The 18282-nt window shown below is 35.9% G+C and overlaps 1 protein-coding gene across 1 annotated transcript; it reads right to left on the bottom strand.

Moving 5' to 3' along the window:
- Positions 1 to 10734: 10734 nt before the first annotated feature.
- On the bottom strand, positions 10735 to 11693 carry LOC136328630 (olfactory receptor 4K2-like). The gene is given in 2 exon segments (XM_066264731.1): positions 10735 to 10856; positions 10859 to 11693. Coding segments are annotated over 2 exon segments (957 nt in total).
- Between the last annotated feature and the right edge of the window lie 6589 nt (positions 11694 to 18282).

The raw sequence follows: 18282 nt of genomic DNA, 5'->3' as shown, positions 1-18282 counted from the left end.
TGCTTGTATTGGGGCAGTGCCATGTATGTATAGTCTATGGAAGGAAGGGGGTGCTTTGGCCAGGTCCATTTGGCTGAGTCCTGCTGAGGCTTGTGAGGACCTATGACTCTGGTAAAGCTGGAGAATGAGTCAGGGTTTTGGGAGCCCTGAGTGAGAGGGAAGTGGTAGTGGTCATTCCTGCCTGTTTGCTCATTTGCCATTATGAGACTCTAATAGACAGAATGGCCCGCCACTTTCTGGCTCCACTGTTTTTTTACCACCTGCCCAAATCTAATGAGAACCTGCATGGCCATGGCAGCGGTCCCTGGGCTTACACTTAAATTTTCACAAAATCTCTAGTGGTTAAATACTATGTGTACTTTTTATAGGTTAAAAAACTGAGTCTTGAGTGATGTCAAAGAAATGACGTCAGGAGCACTACTGATAAATCTCCCCAAAATTTCAACTAGTTATTCAACCAGAGACAGAAAAATCTATCCTTGGAGCATCTGGGAGTCCCACACACTGAAAAACAAGGCAGAGGCAGCGGCAACCTCATAGCTGGATCATCAGGCTGCTAATTCAGGAAGGAGAGCCTAGGAGAGAGGCTTCAGGAAAACAGACTCTCTCATTGTCAGAGCCTGCAAATGCTAACAAGCCTCAACTACCAACGAGACTGAAGCCTAATATATGACATTGCCATAGAGACTTATCAACTGCAAATCTCTACCTAAGCATGGCACAGGGGCAGAGCCTAGGGTACAGAGCCACCAACCAGGAACAGGGAGAGGAAAGAAAAAGGAAGAAGATAACATCTCAAAATCAAGAAAAATCCAGACTTTATAACTTTTTCCACTTTTTTATGTTTGTTTGTTTCTTTCATCTTCCTGTCTTTCTTATTATTACTTTTTTTTCCCTCCACGTTGGTCCTCTTATTCTTTGCCTGTCATATTCTTTCCTCTTCTTGAACTACACTACCTGTAAATGTTACATTTCCCATTTTCTTTTTTTTTCTTCTTCCTTTCTCTCTATGAGGGTTACACTCCAAAACCCTTAAGTATCTCTCTCTCTCTCTCTCTCTTTGTTCTTTTTTCTCTTTTCTTCTTTTCCTTTTCCTCTTTTTCTTTTTTCTCCCTCTCTATTTGTTCTTCTTTTCTCCTTCTACTTTTCCTCTCATTCAATCCTCAATCATGAACAAATTATTTTATTTGGTACTCAAACTTTTTCTTTGTGGCATTTTGGGTGCTTTTTACTTTGCTTTTTAACTCATTAGCATTCCTCCCAACCTCGGCTCTCCAGTCTATCTAGTTTTTGCTCCACTTAATACAATAGTAATTTTTTTCCTTTTTCCTGTTTCCCTCTTATCCCTCTCATTATATTTTAGTCTACCATCACTTACAAGCAAATCATTTTATTCTTGACCAAAATTTTTTCCTTTTTTCATTTTGTAGGTCCCTACCTCTTTTTCCCCTTTATCACTTCCCCCCAACTCAGGCCCTCCATTATAGATAGTTTTTGTTCCATTTAGCACAATATAATTCATAGTTCATCATGATATTTTCTTAAGGAGGAGGGGAGAGGAGAGGAGAGGAAAAAAAGGGAAATAATAAATTTTTTTCTTTTATTCTATTTTTTTCTTTCTTTTTTTATCTTTCATTCTTTATTAATTCTCATTAGTGCTATTAACAAAACCACCCTCAGATGCCATTAAGGAAAGGAAATCGAATATCATGGATACAAAAGAAAGAGAGGTAACACAGATAGATGAGGAAAAATCTATGGAGAAAAAATTTAATATATTGGAAACCTTGGAGTTAAACGACAGAGAATTTAAAATAGAAATCCTAAAAATACTCAGAGATATACAAGAAAACACAGTAAGGCAATTTAGGGAGCTCAGAAAACAACTCAATGAACACAAAGAATATATTACCAAGGAAATTGAAACTATAAAAACAAATCAAACAGAGATGAAAATCTCAGTTCATGAACTGAAAAATGAGGTAAAAAGCTTAGCTAATAGAACAGGCCAGATAGAAGGTAGGATTAGTGAAATAGAAGACAAGCAACTTGAGGCACAACAGAGAGAAGAAGAGAGAGACTCAAAAATTTTAAAAAATGAGAAAGCTCTACAGGAATTGTCTGACTCCATCAAAAAGACTAACATAAGAATAATAGGTATATCAGAGGGAAAAGAGGAGAAAATGGAATGGAGAACATATTCAAACAAATAATAGATGATAACTTCCCAAGCCTGTGGAAAGAACTAAAGCCCCAAATTCAAGAAGCAAACAGAACAATAAGTTTTCTTAACCACAACAAACCTACTTCAAGGCACATCATAATGAAATTGGCACAAACCAACAACAAAGAAAAAATTCTCCAGGCAGCCAGGGAAAAGAAGAATACACCATATAAAGGAAGACCTACTAGATTATCATTGGGGCCTGACCTGTGGTGGTGCAGTGGATAAAGCGTCGACCTGGAAATGCTGAGGTCGCCAGTTTGAAGCCCTGGGCTTGCCTGGTCAAGGCACATATGGGAGTTGATGCTTCCAGCTCCTCCCCCCCTCATCTCTCTCTCCTCTCTCTCCCTCTCTGTCTCTCTCTCTCCCTCTCTGTCCTCTCTAAAAATGAATAAATAAAATAAAAATAAAAATTTCCTAAAAAAATAAATTAAAAAAAATAAAACAGGAAAAAAAAGATTATCATTGGATTTCTCAGCAGAAACTCTACAAGCTAGAAGAGAGTGGATCTCAATATTTAAAGTCCTGAAAGAGAAGAACTTTCAGCTAAGAATACTATACCCATCAAAAATATCCTTCAAATATGAAGGAGAAATAAAAACATTCACAGATACAGAAAAGTGAGGGAATTTATCATCAGAAAATCCCAACTCCAGGATATACTAAAGGGGGTTTACCAACCAGATACAAAGAACAAAAGAAAACAATACCACAAGTGAAAGCTCCACCAAGAACACAATAAAACCAAACTTAAACTGTGACAACAAAAAAAAGGGGCAGGGAAAGGATGGAGATTAACAGTAGCAAAGAACAATGGAGTGCAGAAGCACTCATAAGATAGTGTACTGCAATGAACATGGTAGGAACCCTTTTCATTACTTAATGGTAACCACACTTGAAAAAACCACCACAGAAGCACATGACTTAAAAAAGATAACAATAGAGGAAAGAAGTATGGAATACAAACAAACAAAAACGAATGATAGAAAAACAAAAGAGAGAATCAAACAAGATACAAAACTAACAGAAAGCAATTTATAAAATGGCAATAGGGAACCCACAAGTGTCAATAATTACACTAAATGTAAATGAATTAAATTCAACAATAAAAAGACAGTAGCAGAATGGATTAAAAAAGAAAATCCAACTGTAGGCTGCCTACACATCTAAGCAACAAGGATAAAAACAAATTCAAAGTGAAATGCTGGAAAACAATACTCCAAGCAAATAATATCCCCCCAAAAAGCAAGTATAGCAATACTCATATCTAATAATGCTGACTACAAGACAGCAAAAGTACTCAGAGACAAAAACGGTCATTTAATAATGACTAAGGGGACATTGAATCAAGAAGACATAACAATTCTTAATATATATGTATCAAACCAAAGAGCACCAAAATATATAAAACAGCTACTTATTGACCTAAAAACAAAAACTGACAAAAATACAATCATATCTAGAGACCCCAATATAACTCTGATGGCTCTAGAGCATTCATCCAAACAGAAAACCAATAAAGATTTATTGACCTTAAACAAAACACTAGAACACCTGGATATGATAGACATCTACAGGACATTTCATCCCAAAGCGGCAGAGTATACATTTTTCTCTCATGTACATGGAACATTCTCAAGAATTGACCATATTTTGGGCCACAAAAGTAACATCAGCAAATTCAGAAAAATTGAAATTGCACCAAGAATATTTTCTGATCATAAAGCCTTGAAACTAAAATTCAACTGCAAAAAAGAGGGAAAAAAATCCACAAAAATGTGGAAACTAAACAACATACTTTTAAAAAATGAATGGGTCAAAGAAGAAATAGCACAGAGATCAAAAGATATATACAGACAAATGAAAATGACAATACGACATATCTGGGATGCAGCAAAAGCAGTAATAAGAGGGAAATTCATATCACTTCAGGCCTACGTGAACAAACAAGAAAGAGCCCGAGTAAACCACTTAACTTCATACTTTAAGGAACTAGAAAAAGAAGAACAAAGACAACCCAAAACCAGCCGAAGAAAGGAAATAATAAAAATCAGAGCAGAAATAAATGAAATAGAGAACAGAAAAACTATAGAAAAAATTAATAGAACAAGGAGCTGGTTCTTTGAAAAGATCAACAAAATTGACAAACCCTTGGCAAGACTGACCAAGGAAAAAAGAGAAAGGACTCATATAAACAAAATCCAAAATGAAAGAGAAGAAATCACCACAAACATCATAGATATACAAAGAATTATTTTATAATACTACGAAAAACTATATGCCACCAAATTTAACAATTTTGAAGAAATGGATAAATTCCTAGAACAATACAACCTTCCTAAACTGAGTCATGAAGAAGCAGAAAGCCTAAACAGACCAATTAGCAGAGAGGAAATAGAAAAAACTATTAAAAACCTTCCCAAAATTAAAAGTCAGGTCCAGATGGTTACACTAGTGAATTCTATCAAACATTCAAAGAAGATTTGATTCCTATTCTACTCAAAGTCTTCCAAAAAATTGAAGAAGCAATACTTCCAAACGCATTTTATGAGGCCAACATAACCCTCATACCAAAACCTGGCAATGACGGCACAAAAAAAGAAAACTACAGACCAATATCTCTAATATATTTTAGCATGTACAGATGCTAAAATACTAAACAAAATACAAGCAATTTGAATACAACAACATATTAAAAAAATAATACATCACGATCAAGTGGGATTCATCCCAGAATCTCAAGGATGGTTCAACATACCTAAAACAGTTAACGTAATACACCATATCAACAAAACAAAGAACAAGAACCACATGATCTTATCAATAGATGCAGAAAAGGCATTCAATAAAATACAACACAACTTTATGTTTAAGACACTCAACAAAATGGGTATAGAAGGAAAATATCTCAACATGATAAGGGCCATATATGATAAACCATCAGCCAACATCATATTAAATGGCAAAAAATTGAAGACTTTCCCCTTAAATCAAGAACAAGACAGAGTTATCCACTCTCTCCACTCTTATTTAACGTGGTGCTAGAAGTTCTAGCCAGAGCAATCAGAGAAGATAATGAAATAAAAGGCATCCATATCGGAAAAGAAGAAGTAAAAGTATCACTTTTTTCAGATAATATGATCCTATACATCGAAAACCCCAAAGACTTCACAAAAAGATTACTAGAAACAATAAACCAATACAGTAAGGTTGCAGGATACAAAATTAATATATCACAAAAGTCCTTAGCCTTTTTATATGCCAACAATGAAACATTAGAAAACAAACTCAAAAAAATAATCCCCTTCACAATTGCAACAAGAACAAAAAAATATCTAGGAATAAACATAACAAAGAATGTAAAGGACCTATATAATGAAAACTACAAAGCATTGTTAAGGGAAATTGAAAAAGATACAATGAGATGGAAAAATATTCCTTGTTCGTGGATAGGAAGAATAAATATAATCAAAATGGCCATATTACCCAAAGCAATACACAAATTTAATGCAATTCCCATCAAAATTCTGATGACATTTTTTAAAGAAATGGAACAAAAAATCATCAGATTTATATGGAACTATAAAAATCCCCGAATAGCCAAAGCAATCCTAAGGAAAAAGAATGAAGCTGAGGGCAATACAATACCTGACTTCAAACTATATTATAGAGCCACGACAATCAAAATAGCATGGTATTAGCAGAAAAATAGACACTCAGACCAATGGAACAGAATAGAAAGTCCAGAAATAAAACCACATATATATGGTCAAATAATTTTCTATAAAGGGACCAACAACACACAATGGAGAAAAGAAAGCCTCTTCAACAAATGGTGCTGGGAAAACTGGAAAGCCACATGCAAAAGAATGAAACTTGACTACATTTGTCCCCCTGTACTAAAATTAATTCAAAATGGATCAAAGACCTAAATATAAGACCTGAAACAATAAAATACATAGAAGATATAGGTACTAAACTCATGGATCTGGGTTTTAAAGAACATTTTATGAATTTGACTCCAAAGGCAAGAGAAGTGAAGGCAAAGATAAATGAATGGGACTACATCAGACTAAGAAGTTTTTGCTCAGCAAGAGAAACCGACAACAAAATAAACAGACAGCCAACTAAATGGGAAATGATATTTTCAAACAACAGCTCAGATAAGGGCCTAATATCCAAAATATACAAAGAACTCATAAAACTCAACAACAAACAAACAAACAATCCAATAAAAAAAATGGGAAGAGGACATGAACAGACACTTCTCCCAGGAAGAAATACAAATGGCCAACAGAATTATGAAAGATGCTCATCTTCATTAGTTATCAGACAAATGCAAATCAAAACTACAATGAGATACCACCTCATACCTGTTAGTTTAGCTATAATCTACAAGACAGGTAATAGCAAATGCTGGAGAGGCTGTGGAGAAAAAGGAACCCTCATCCACTGTTGGTGGGAATGTAAAGTAGTACAACCATTATGGAAGAAAGTATGGTGGTTCCTCAAAAATCTGAAAATAGAACTATCTTATGACCCAGGAATCCCTCTACTGGGTATATACCCCCAAAACTCAGAAACATTGATACATAAAGACACATGCAGCCCCATGTTCATTGCAGCATTGTTCACAGTGGCCAAGACATGGAAACAACCAAAAAGCCCTTCAATAGATGACTGGATAAAGAAAATGTGGCACATATACACTATAGAATACTACTCAGCCATAAGAAATGATGACATCGGGTCATTTACAACAAAATGGTGGGATCTTGATAACATTATATGGAGTGAAATAAGCAAATCAGAAAAAACCAAGAACTGCATGATTCCATACATAGGTGTGATATAAAAACGAGACTAAGAGACATGGACAAGAGTTAGTGGTTACGGGGGGGAGGGAGGAGGATAGGGAAAGGGGGAGGAGCACAAAAAACTAGATAGAAGGTGAAAGAGGACAATCTGACTTTGGGTGATGGGTATGCAACATAATTGAATGACAAGATAACCTGGACATGTTTTCTTTGAACATATGTACCTTGATTTATTGATGTCACCTCATTAAAATTAATAAAAATTAAAAAAAACCCTGATTCTTAGCCTGTGCAGGTGATGGCAAAATGGATAGAGAATCAACCTGGGATCCAGGGGACCCAGGTTTGAAACACTGAGGTCACTGGCTTGAGTGCTGGCTCGCCAGCTTGAGTGTGGGGTCACTGGCTTGAGCGTGTGATCATAGACATGACCCACAGGTCACTGGCTTGAGCAAGGGTCATTCGCTCTGCTGCAGCCCCCTGGTCAAGGCACATATGAGAAAGCAATCAATGAACAACTAAGAAGACTAAGGTGCCGTAATGAAGAATTAATGCTTCTCATCTCCCTTCCTGTCTGTCTGTCCCTGTCTATCCCTTTCTCTGTCTCTGTCACCCCCAAAATTAAGTAATTAATTAATTAAGAACTACTAAAACAAAAACAAAAAACTGAGTCTTAGAAATATTAAAAATACTTGCTCAAGGCTGCACAACCAGAAAATGGTGGGACTGCAATTTAACCTGGACTAGACTGAACGTATCTAATTGCTAAATGTATCCCCCTCAGGACAGAGAAGCAGATCTGGTAACTGTACTTTAATGAATCTGCAGCACCCACCAAGGGCTTAAACAAAGGAGATGCTCAATATATAATTATTGAAGTAAATATTGAAATTTTAGAAGTAAGGTTTATATTTAAAACAAAGATGATAATTTTTGTTTGTTGGGTAAATGAGTTTGTAAAATCTGTATTTTCTGGTTTTGTTCACTTTTATTGTTAAAAATGGCGGTGCCCATGTAAATGGCCACTACCAGGTGATACAGCTAATTACCTTTCTGCTTGGGAAGGGGCTTGGTTATGCTAATGTGTGCTGGAGGAGGGCTTTTGCCCCTAAATGTTTTAAAAGGTGGAGCTAGGAGGCCATTTTGGGAGAGGAGACCACGTGGTTGCAGAGGAGGCAGGGAGCAAGATGGAGGTGTGCAGAGGGGATTGAATGAGACTAGTGGGCCATTGATTCTAGGAAAAACCTGGAAAGATTCTCCTGGTTGTGGAACGGGAGGACATGTGAATGGGTTTTGGTGCCTGTGTGTATTTTCTCACCCGCTGGTTGCGAGCAGGAATAAAGAATGGCCCACCAGTTCTTGGTCCCGTTGTTTCATTACCGTCTGTCTGAATTAAATGTGAACCTGCATGAGCCAGGTGGCTGTGATGGTGGCCGCAGCTACTGGTTTTATATTGTTGAATAATAGAAATGTAGCAAAAGTACATTTTTACCTAAACCTTTTTCATTCATCTAACTCAGTGGTCCCCAACCCCCGGGCCATGGACCGGTAGCGGTCCATGGACCATTTGGTACCGGTCCGCAGAGAAAGAATAAATAACATATTATTTCCGTTTTATTTATATTTAAGTCTGAACGATGTTTTATTTTTAAAAAATGACCAGATTCCCTCTGTTACATTCGTCTAAGACTCACTCTTGAAGCTTGTCTCAGTCACGTGATACATTTATCCGTCCCACTCTAAAGGCCGGTCTGTGAAAATATTTTCTGACATTAAACCAGTCCGTGGCCCAAAAAAGGTTGGGGACCAACAATCTAACTGACTTTGAAGCAAGAAGGAATAGTTCATGATTTGCTTAAAAATGAACTAGTATTTCAAATTAAAACTGGTTTTATACATAGCCCCAACATTGCGTTTCTTCATAAACTTTCACACATTATTTAACTTTGATATTAAATATTTGGTTTGGAGGTCGTTTGAGCTAAAACATGTAGAGATCTTAAAGTTCAAAGATAAATGTAAGAAAGTTTTAATGCCATTTCTGTCTTTGTAAGACAGAGGCTGTGTTTTTCTCAAAGAACTCACAAAGTGTCTGAATACATGATGACATACATTCTTTTCATATATTTCAGTCAATTCACAGAGATATAATTTATCAGCATTGTTATTCATATAAATCTCAAAGTATCAGGCAATTTAATATAATTCCCCTTCCTCATGTTAGCAATGGAAAATTGGAAGGGGTTGTATTTATTTTTCTGCCCTATGTCTTAACAAGCCTCAGTTTTAAAGATATCCTAAAACTAAAATATCAAATTTTATGTACTAGTAGTTTGGCCTGAATGCAATTATTCTCAAGGGTATACTACTTAAAAATCAGATGTATACCTGATTTTTGCATGCACTTTATATAGAAGTCTTTAGGAATATAAAGGGATAAGGAAATGACATTTTTAGAATTCATTCTGTCTACTTTACATAAAATAGTCACAACAAACAATTAATCCACTTTTATTATCATCATATTAGATATTAAAAAGGGATAATGTGGTAAAGTGAATCTCCCAGGATAACGCAACTAGGAAATGACATATCTGAGATTTAATTTTAAGGCCCATGTATGTTTGGAGCAATGATCTTTGTCCCTTACAGTGATTCAGCCTTGAGCTAGGTCTTTAAATTCTCTGGACATTAGGTTCTTCAGGTGTTAGAAAAATGGATTGGCCAATTGATTTCTAAAGACTATCTTGTACTAAAAAATATATTTAACATAATCAGTAAGAAATCAAGTTCTCCTATATATTTGTTAAGCTATTTTCATCTTTTCTTCCCACAGGTTATATTATTTTGAAAATGAGACTGCAAACTCATACTAAAGACTAATAATACCTTTGAATATTTTATTTAGAAATGAAAAACTTGTCATAAATTTAATAGTCAATAATTTTCCAAATGTTTTTCTTAGCAATAAATGAATTCATCATAACTATGATATTCAGCTAGGTTTTGATGGTTTAAACTTTAATATTTTCCATTTGATTATCTGCTGTATCAATAAACAAGTATAATAGAGATCTGCATACCTATGAAAAAATCATATTGTTAAATTTTAGATCCTCCAAACTGTTCTAAAGTTGACTCAGAACTCAAACTATTAGACCTAGTGAATAAAAGTTCTTCAACAATATTCAGAAGAATCTTTTCACAATATGTTTTTCCATAAAAATATTTTATTGCTATGGAAAAAAAACTGTTATGCCCAACACTAAATTAAAGTTCTACACGTGGATACCATCAGAGTACCACAAGGTTGTGCAGCTGAGTGATATGTTCTGGGTTAGAAGACAAGTGAACAATATTTTATCACAGGATCTCCAAGTAATCTTAATCTAAGGTATGTTTATAAGATTCGATCTATAAAGTCCTTAGTTTATGTTTACAAATTGGATGATATATATTTTTTTCTGTGAAAATAACTTACAGATTTCCACAGATTTTTAAATGGATTAATAATCTCAAAAGGATTGTAAACACTGCACTGACTTTTAGGAAAGATATTTCATATCTCTCAATGATGGCTTTTTATTTTCATGAATTTAGACTAAATGATTTGAAAGGCAGCTACTAAGTTTAATTTTCTATTGCACTAAGAACAAAACTGATGATACTAAATCTCAGACAGGAGGTCTCTGTTCAGTGCATTGAATATCTTGGAGTAGTTTTCTCAAGATTTAAATACTGATTACTTAGTTTCTTCATCACAGCTGTTATCATTTTCTGATTTCTCAAAGTATAAATAAGTGGATTCAAAAGGGGGTGAAGATGGTATAGAAAACAGAGAGAACTTTGTCCACCAGGAAGTCAGTGAAAGGCCACACATAGATGAAAATACATGGCCCAAAGAACATTAACACAACAATGAAATGTGCAGTGCAGGTAGAAAAAGCCTTGGATGATCCTGTGGAAGAGTAGTCCTTGATAGTAACAAGGACAATGATATAGGAGGTAAGCAAAAGCAGAAAACTTATAAGAGCAATCACACCACTGGTTGATGTCATAAAGATTCCAAGGACATATATATTTTTACAAGCCAGCTGGATGACCAAAGGAAGGTTACAGAAGAAACTGTCTATAACATTGGGACCACAGAAGGGTAAATAAAGTGTAAAAGCTAACTGACTCATTGTATGCAGGAAGCCCACTGTCCAAGAAATTACCACAAGCCCAATACATACTCATTGGCTTATAATTGTTGAATAATGGAGAGGCTTGCATATGGCAATGTACCTGTCAAAAGACATGGAGATCAGCAGCACAATCTCAGTCCCAGTGAAGAGGTGCAATAAGAAGATCTGAGAAATGCAGCCCTCGAAGGAGATGGTCTTGCACTGAGCAAAGAAGTCCATGATCATCTTTGGAGTGGCAAAGGAGGACAGGCACATGTCAATGAGAGACAGATTGCTGAGCAGGAAGTACATGGGGGAGTAAAGGTGTGGAGTGGACAGGACTGTGAGCAAAATCAGGCAGTTGCCCAACATGGTCATTAAATATAAAATGAAAAAAATAACAAAGAAGAAAATTTGGAGCTCAGGAGAATCAGTAAGTCCAAGTAACACAAATTCAAACAGTCTGGAATGATTGAACCCCTCCATTGGGCTGCAGACTTTGTTCTATAATGACAAAATGGAGCAGAATGATAGAGCTAGAAAGTACATATGAAGGACTTATAATATCAGTTAATAAATTACTATAACATTGATTACCTAAAATCCAAATAATAACTATCTCAGTAACAATTTTTCTTTTTGGAATCACTTAACAATTACTATGCGATATCACTTAAATGAGCCACTTGTTGGTTTTGACCTGAATCAGTACATGTTTGGCTATATTCATCATGTACAATCGCATGCAATACCCATCACATCATATAAAGTAATGTTCTTGTTCTGAATGCTAAGGAGTTACATAATCCATCTTTATAGAAAGGAATATTACACTAACTTAAAGTGTTCTACTTAATAAGTCAGGTAAATAAAAAAATTAACTAAGGGTTGAAATCTTAAAGGTTTCTGTTAAACCAAAAATAAATACAATTATGTTGAATCCACTATTGTTGAACACTGAATTTAACTAACACTTTAACATAATTTCAGAACATCCACTTAGTACCTTATAAGGGTGATAAATAATATTTCATTTAAGTGAACTCCCAACATTTTCAGCTATAGAAAAGGCCAGTTTCATCCTCATTTTACTTGCATACTTTCAAATTGTTTTGTCAGTATTGATAAGTACTATTTTAACTATTAATATATAAATAATAAATTAATTTTCTTAGTTTCATAAGAATACTGATGATCAAATGATATACCTGTAACATATGAGAGTTATTCTCAACCTTGTTATTTTATAATCTCATAGAAACATTTAGAAAAGAGAGAAAATCCCTCTTTTATCTCTCCTCATTATTCAAACATCTATTTTTATTGAATAGGAAAAAAAGATTTTAAGACTGGTCCAGGAAATATACAAAGTGGGTGCTGGGTATTTTGCAGTACAGAGTATAAGATGCTCAAAATAAAATAAAGCAAACAAAAAACTCACATTGTTGGTGGTATGTCAAAGTGACACCCAGAGCCAACTGAAGATAATTTAAGGACCAATTTTTCATAATTGATTTTTCAATTTATAGCACATTTCAAGTTCTGAAAATATCTCCTATGATGTTTTTCCTCTAAGTGACCTCTTGTTTTTCCATTTGGAAAAAAATATGACTCCACTCTCATTTACTTATACAAATTGTTCTAGTCAACATTGATAAATATTTTTAAAATTTGTCAAAGAACAATATTCTAGAAATCTGTGGACCTGACCTGTGGTGGCACAGTGGATAAGGCATTGACCTGGTATGTTGAAGTTGCCTGTATGAAAATCTTGGGCTTGCCTGGTCAAGGCACATGTGGGAGTTGATGCTTCCTTTCACCTCCTCCCACCTTTTCTCTGTCTCCCCTCTCTAAAAATGAATAAATCAAATCTTTAAAAACAAAACTGAACTGTGGCAAAATGGTTAAGAGGTTAAAGTGTTCTTGTCTTACTGAGTGACCTTGATCATTGCTCAATAATCTCTCTAAGATTTGACCTCTTTGCCTGCATATAGATGGTCTATATACAGCACTAAAAATATTTTCTGGATAACATTTAAGAACTCTCTAGATTTCACAATACAAATTTAAGAATACTCTTCAAAAATAACTTTTATTTTATTAATAGTAGTAGTAATAATATTAGTTGCAGTAAAAATATTCTAATAGTTTCAATTCAGGGTTTAGAAACAGACAAATGCTACAAAATTATTTTACCTCTTTGAAGTTAAATTACTTATCATATGAAAATTATATAAGTACCTTAATATATTAAATATTAATATGCTGAAATGCATTGAAAATTCTAAGCCTTATATATTTGAATATTTCTTCTATTTTCCTGACTTAATAATGTAGTCATTAATAAAACTATTACTATACCTAATTTACATATATATAATTAATATATTATGTATTCATTTTCAGTGAATAAACAGCTGTCAGGTTTTTTACTCCTTTTATTTCCAGAAGGGCATCTCTAATACCTATTTAATTGAATTACTCATCCTTATGTCTTTAATTTACATACACATATTTTTACTACTCTTTTATTATTTTTGTTTTATATAATTATTTGATAAAATTTTTGCTACCTGAAGAAAACACACTACAATTGCTTCTCAATATCTTTAGTATTATTTCCAGGTGTTAACCTACCAGTTACTTGTCAGTAATCAAAAACATCATATCCTTCAAGATTCACAAACCTACTGAAATCACCACAGACCTTAGCTAGCAGTACAAGTGTGGAGTTTGTATATATATAAATATTTTCCCTCATCTTGGTATAAAAACCTCTCAAAGACAGAGGCATTTAGATCAGGGATTAGACACTACAGTCTATTTGCAGTGGGAGTTATTAAAATATTGGGCTACTTTTCCCAAAGTTTCAAGAAGAATACTGAGCTGTGCCTTTGCTATATAAAGTGAGGATACATCTCAGCAGGGTGGCTTAATTGGTTGGGACATAATCCAAATGCATAAAGGTTGTGAATTCTGTTCTCATCAGGGCACACACAAGAATGCATAAATAAGTAAATAATAAATTGATGATTTTTCTCTCTCTCTCTAAAATTAATAAATTAAAATAAGTGTTTAAACAATCCAATAAAAAAATGGGAAGAGGACATGAACAGACACTTCTCCCAGGAAGAAATACAAATGGCCAACAGATATATGAAAAGATGCTCATCTTCTTTAGCTATTAGAGAAATGCAAATCAAAACTGCAATGAGATACCACTTCACACCTGTTCGATTAGCTATTAATAACAAGACAGGTAATAGCAAATGTTGGAGAGACTGTGGAGAAAAAGGAACCCTCATACACTGTTGGTGGGAATGTAAAGTAGTACAACCATTATGGAAGAAAGTATGGTGGTTCCTCAAAAAACTGAAAATAGAACTACCTTATGACCCAGCAATCCCTCTACTGGGTATATACTCCCAAAACTCAGAAACATTGATACGTAAAGACACATGCAGCCCCATGTTCATTGCAGCATTGTTCACAGTGGCCAGGACATGGAAACAACCAAAAAGCCCGTCAATAGATGATTGGATAAAGAAGATGTGGCACATATACACTATGGAATACTACTCAGCCATAAGAAATGATGACATCAGATCATTTACAGCAAAATGGTGGGATCTTGATAACATTATACGAAGTGAAATAAGTAAATCAGGAAAAACCAGGAACTGCATTATTCCATATGTAGGTGAGACATAAAAGTGAAACTAAGAGACATTGATAAGAGTGTGGTGGTTACGGGAGGGAGGGGGGAGGGGGAGAGAGAAAGGGGGAGGGGGAGGGGCACCAAGAAAACTAGATAGAAGGTGACAGAGGACAATCTGACTTTGGGTGATGGGTATGCAACATAAGTGAACGACAAGATAACCTGGACTTGTTATCTTTAAATATATGTATCCTGATTTATTGATGTTGCCCCATTAAAAAAATAAAATTATTAAAAAAAATAAGTGTTTAATAAAATGAGGATGCACATTTATGTTGAAACAGTGTTGCCTAACCTATCGTGGTGCAGTGGATACGTGTTGACCTAGAATACTGAGGTTGCCATCAAATCACCTTGCTGAGGCTTGCCTGGTCAAGGCACATACGAGAAGCAACTACTACAAGTTGATGCTACTTGCTACTTTTCCCTTCTCTAAAATCAATAAATAAAATCTTTAAGATTTTTTTTTAAAAAAAGGAAGAAACAGTGTTTATTACAGAAAGAGCACAACTGGGACTGGCCTAGGAGAAGGAGAACTATGAGAAGTTATATAAAATGCAAAGAAAATTGCTCCTTTGAATATGGAACTTTACATCCCAGTGTTCTATGTTCCAAAGTTGGAAAAGTACTCACTTAGGTTAAGGTACTTTGGCACCAGCAAATTCTTGCTTGCTGAAAGAATCATATAAAGGAAGAATCATGCATTAAACTGTCTTACAGGACACTAAAAATTAGGCTAATAGGTATAATGATAGCTGCTGCCACAGGTAGATGAAATCTAGGGAAGGGGAAGTTGAAAAGCCCAAAGTAACTGGAAGAAGTGAAGACCGTTACTAGGCAAGTACCCTAGAGCAGTGGTCCCCAACCCCTGGGCCGCGGACAGGTACTGGTCCGTGGACCATTTGGTACTGGTCCACAGAGAAAGAATAAATAACTTACATTATTTCTGTTTTATTTATATTTAAGTCTGAACGATGTTTTATTTTTTTAAAATGACCAGATTCTCTCTGTTACATCTAAGACTCACTCTTGACACTTGTCTTGGTCACGTGATACATTTATCCGTCCCACCCTAAAGGCTGGTCTGTGAAAATATTTTCTGACATTAAACCGGTCCGTGGCCCCAAAAAAGGTTGGGGACCACTGCCCTAGAGGAATGGTATAAGAATTAAATTATATAAATAAATGTAAAGCATTCAACACAATGCCTGGTACAGAGAAACTGCTGAATAAAATATAGTAGAAGCACGAGGAGAGGTGGTTATAATTATTAACATTATTTTTAAAAATATCCATGACACATTATCCAGGAATATATTAGATGTGGATTCTACACCTAAAACCATAACTGAGAATCTTGCCATATTTACTTGAAGGCCAATCTTTTATCTCTGGCTTGCTCTCCAAACCTAGCTTTCTTCCCAAATAGCTCAGAGATTTAAACTCTTTACAACTACCATACCTACTCTGTATTCCCCACAGGACTAGCAATGGAGCCCAGGAAATTCTCCCCCAGCTGACTGCACTCCTTTACAGCTTTGAAATAAGAAAATAAGGAACTTTGTTTTTAAGATTTTTTTTTTAAAAAAATCTCATCTGTTGAACAGAAAGGTATGACAAAAAAAAAAAATAGAAAAGCCAATCAATACACACAAAGATTTGGTAAATCTAAAGTTCTAAAGTATTTTTCCTGGTTTAAAACAAAAGAAGTGTATATGATTTTGATATTACTGGAGTTATGGTAAAGGCAAGCAAATTAACAGAAAAATAATAGAAATAAAAGATGATTCAGAAAGAAAGAGCAGAAGGAGTTTTGGGATATTATGAAAATGTTCTTTTTTTTTTGCATTTTTCTGAAGCTGGAAACAGGGAGAGACAGTCAGACAGACTCCCGCATGCGCCCGACCGGGATCCACCCGGCACGCCCACCATGGGGCGACGCTCTGCCCACCAGGGGGCGATGCTCTGCCCATCCTGGGCGTCGCCATGTTGCGACCAGAGCCACTCTAGCGCCTGAGGCAGAGGCCACAGAGCCATCCCCAGCACCCGGGCCATCTTTGCTCCAATGGAGCCTTGGCTGCAGGAGGGGAAGAGAGAGACAGAGAGGAAGGCGCGGCGGAGGGGTGGAGAAGCAAATGTGCGCTTCTCCCGTGTGCCCTGGCTGGGAATCGAACCCTGGTCCTCCGCACGCTAGGCCGACGCTCTACCGCTAAGCCAACAGGCCAGGGCTGAAAATGTTCTAAACTTGGTTGTGGTGGTGCTTACATGAATTTATACATGTGCAAAAATTTATAGAACTGCATACCAAAAAAAAAAACAAAAAAAAACAAACCCATATTAATTTTACTTTAAGATAATTTATAAGGTAGAGTTTTAAAAAGCAAAACCAGGTAATTAATTCAGTACAGTGGTTAGTTATAAAATTAGCAAGTAAAACCTGAAAGATCCCAGACCTGGCAGGAAGTGCATCAACAACGCAGAGCCCAAAGTGTAGAAAAGAGATATTATTGTAAGCACTTGGGTGCAGGTGGACTGACTTCAATAAGGGAATCAGCCCCAAGCAGGGGTGAGAGGGTGAATTTTATACCCTGCTGCCTCTTTCTGGCAGTTTCTGTGGATGCTGGTTACCAGGCAACGGCCTGGGCTTGTGGTCTTCTTCTATTTTGGTTCCCGCCTCCATTGGTAATAGGCTCCTTCTGCTCTTTTGCCTTCTGTCTCCATTGGTAAAGGGCTCCTGTTTGGTCAACTTCAAGGCTCAGTACAATTTATCACATTCTGACTGAGGAAGGGTTGGGAGGAAGCAGTTTTGAGCCCTGAGGCTACATCTTGCCCTAACATTCCTGTTTTGTTGGTTATAATAAAAAAAAAAGAAAGAAAGGGGGCAGAGTTTCTCTTTTGCTACTTCCTGCAGGACATCAGGCCTTGTGGACAACCTGGACAGAACTCTAATCCTGTTGTGGCTTTGGCTGATATCCTCCTTGAGTCTGCATGAGGACAAACTGGCCTACAGTTTGATTGATTAGGGCTCCTACACTATCCTGTAGGAACCCTGTAAGTAATCGTAGGATGCAGTGCCCGAAGAAGAGGAGTAGGAAGGCACAGAACATGGGCTCAATAAAGGGTAAAAGCCAAGTGAGCTTTGGTAGTACTGCTTGTATACCTGAGGAGATGAACTGACAGAGGTCTTGGAAACTGGGATGCAGAGCGATAGTAAAGAATGCATCCTTGAGGTCTAGTACTGTGAAATGAGTAGTGTTTGGGGGGATTTGGGATAACATAATATAAGGGTTAGGAACACCTGGGTGAATGGGCCTTACAGCCTGATTAATGATGCAAAGGTCTTGCACTAGTTGTAGG

This window comes from Saccopteryx bilineata, chromosome 3 (assembly GCF_036850765.1).
Source record: "Saccopteryx bilineata isolate mSacBil1 chromosome 3, mSacBil1_pri_phased_curated, whole genome shotgun sequence".
Taxonomy (NCBI): domain Eukaryota; kingdom Metazoa; phylum Chordata; class Mammalia; order Chiroptera; family Emballonuridae; genus Saccopteryx; species Saccopteryx bilineata.
The sequence above is the reverse complement of the archived record's forward strand: the minus strand, read 5'-3'. Positions and strand labels throughout refer to the sequence as shown.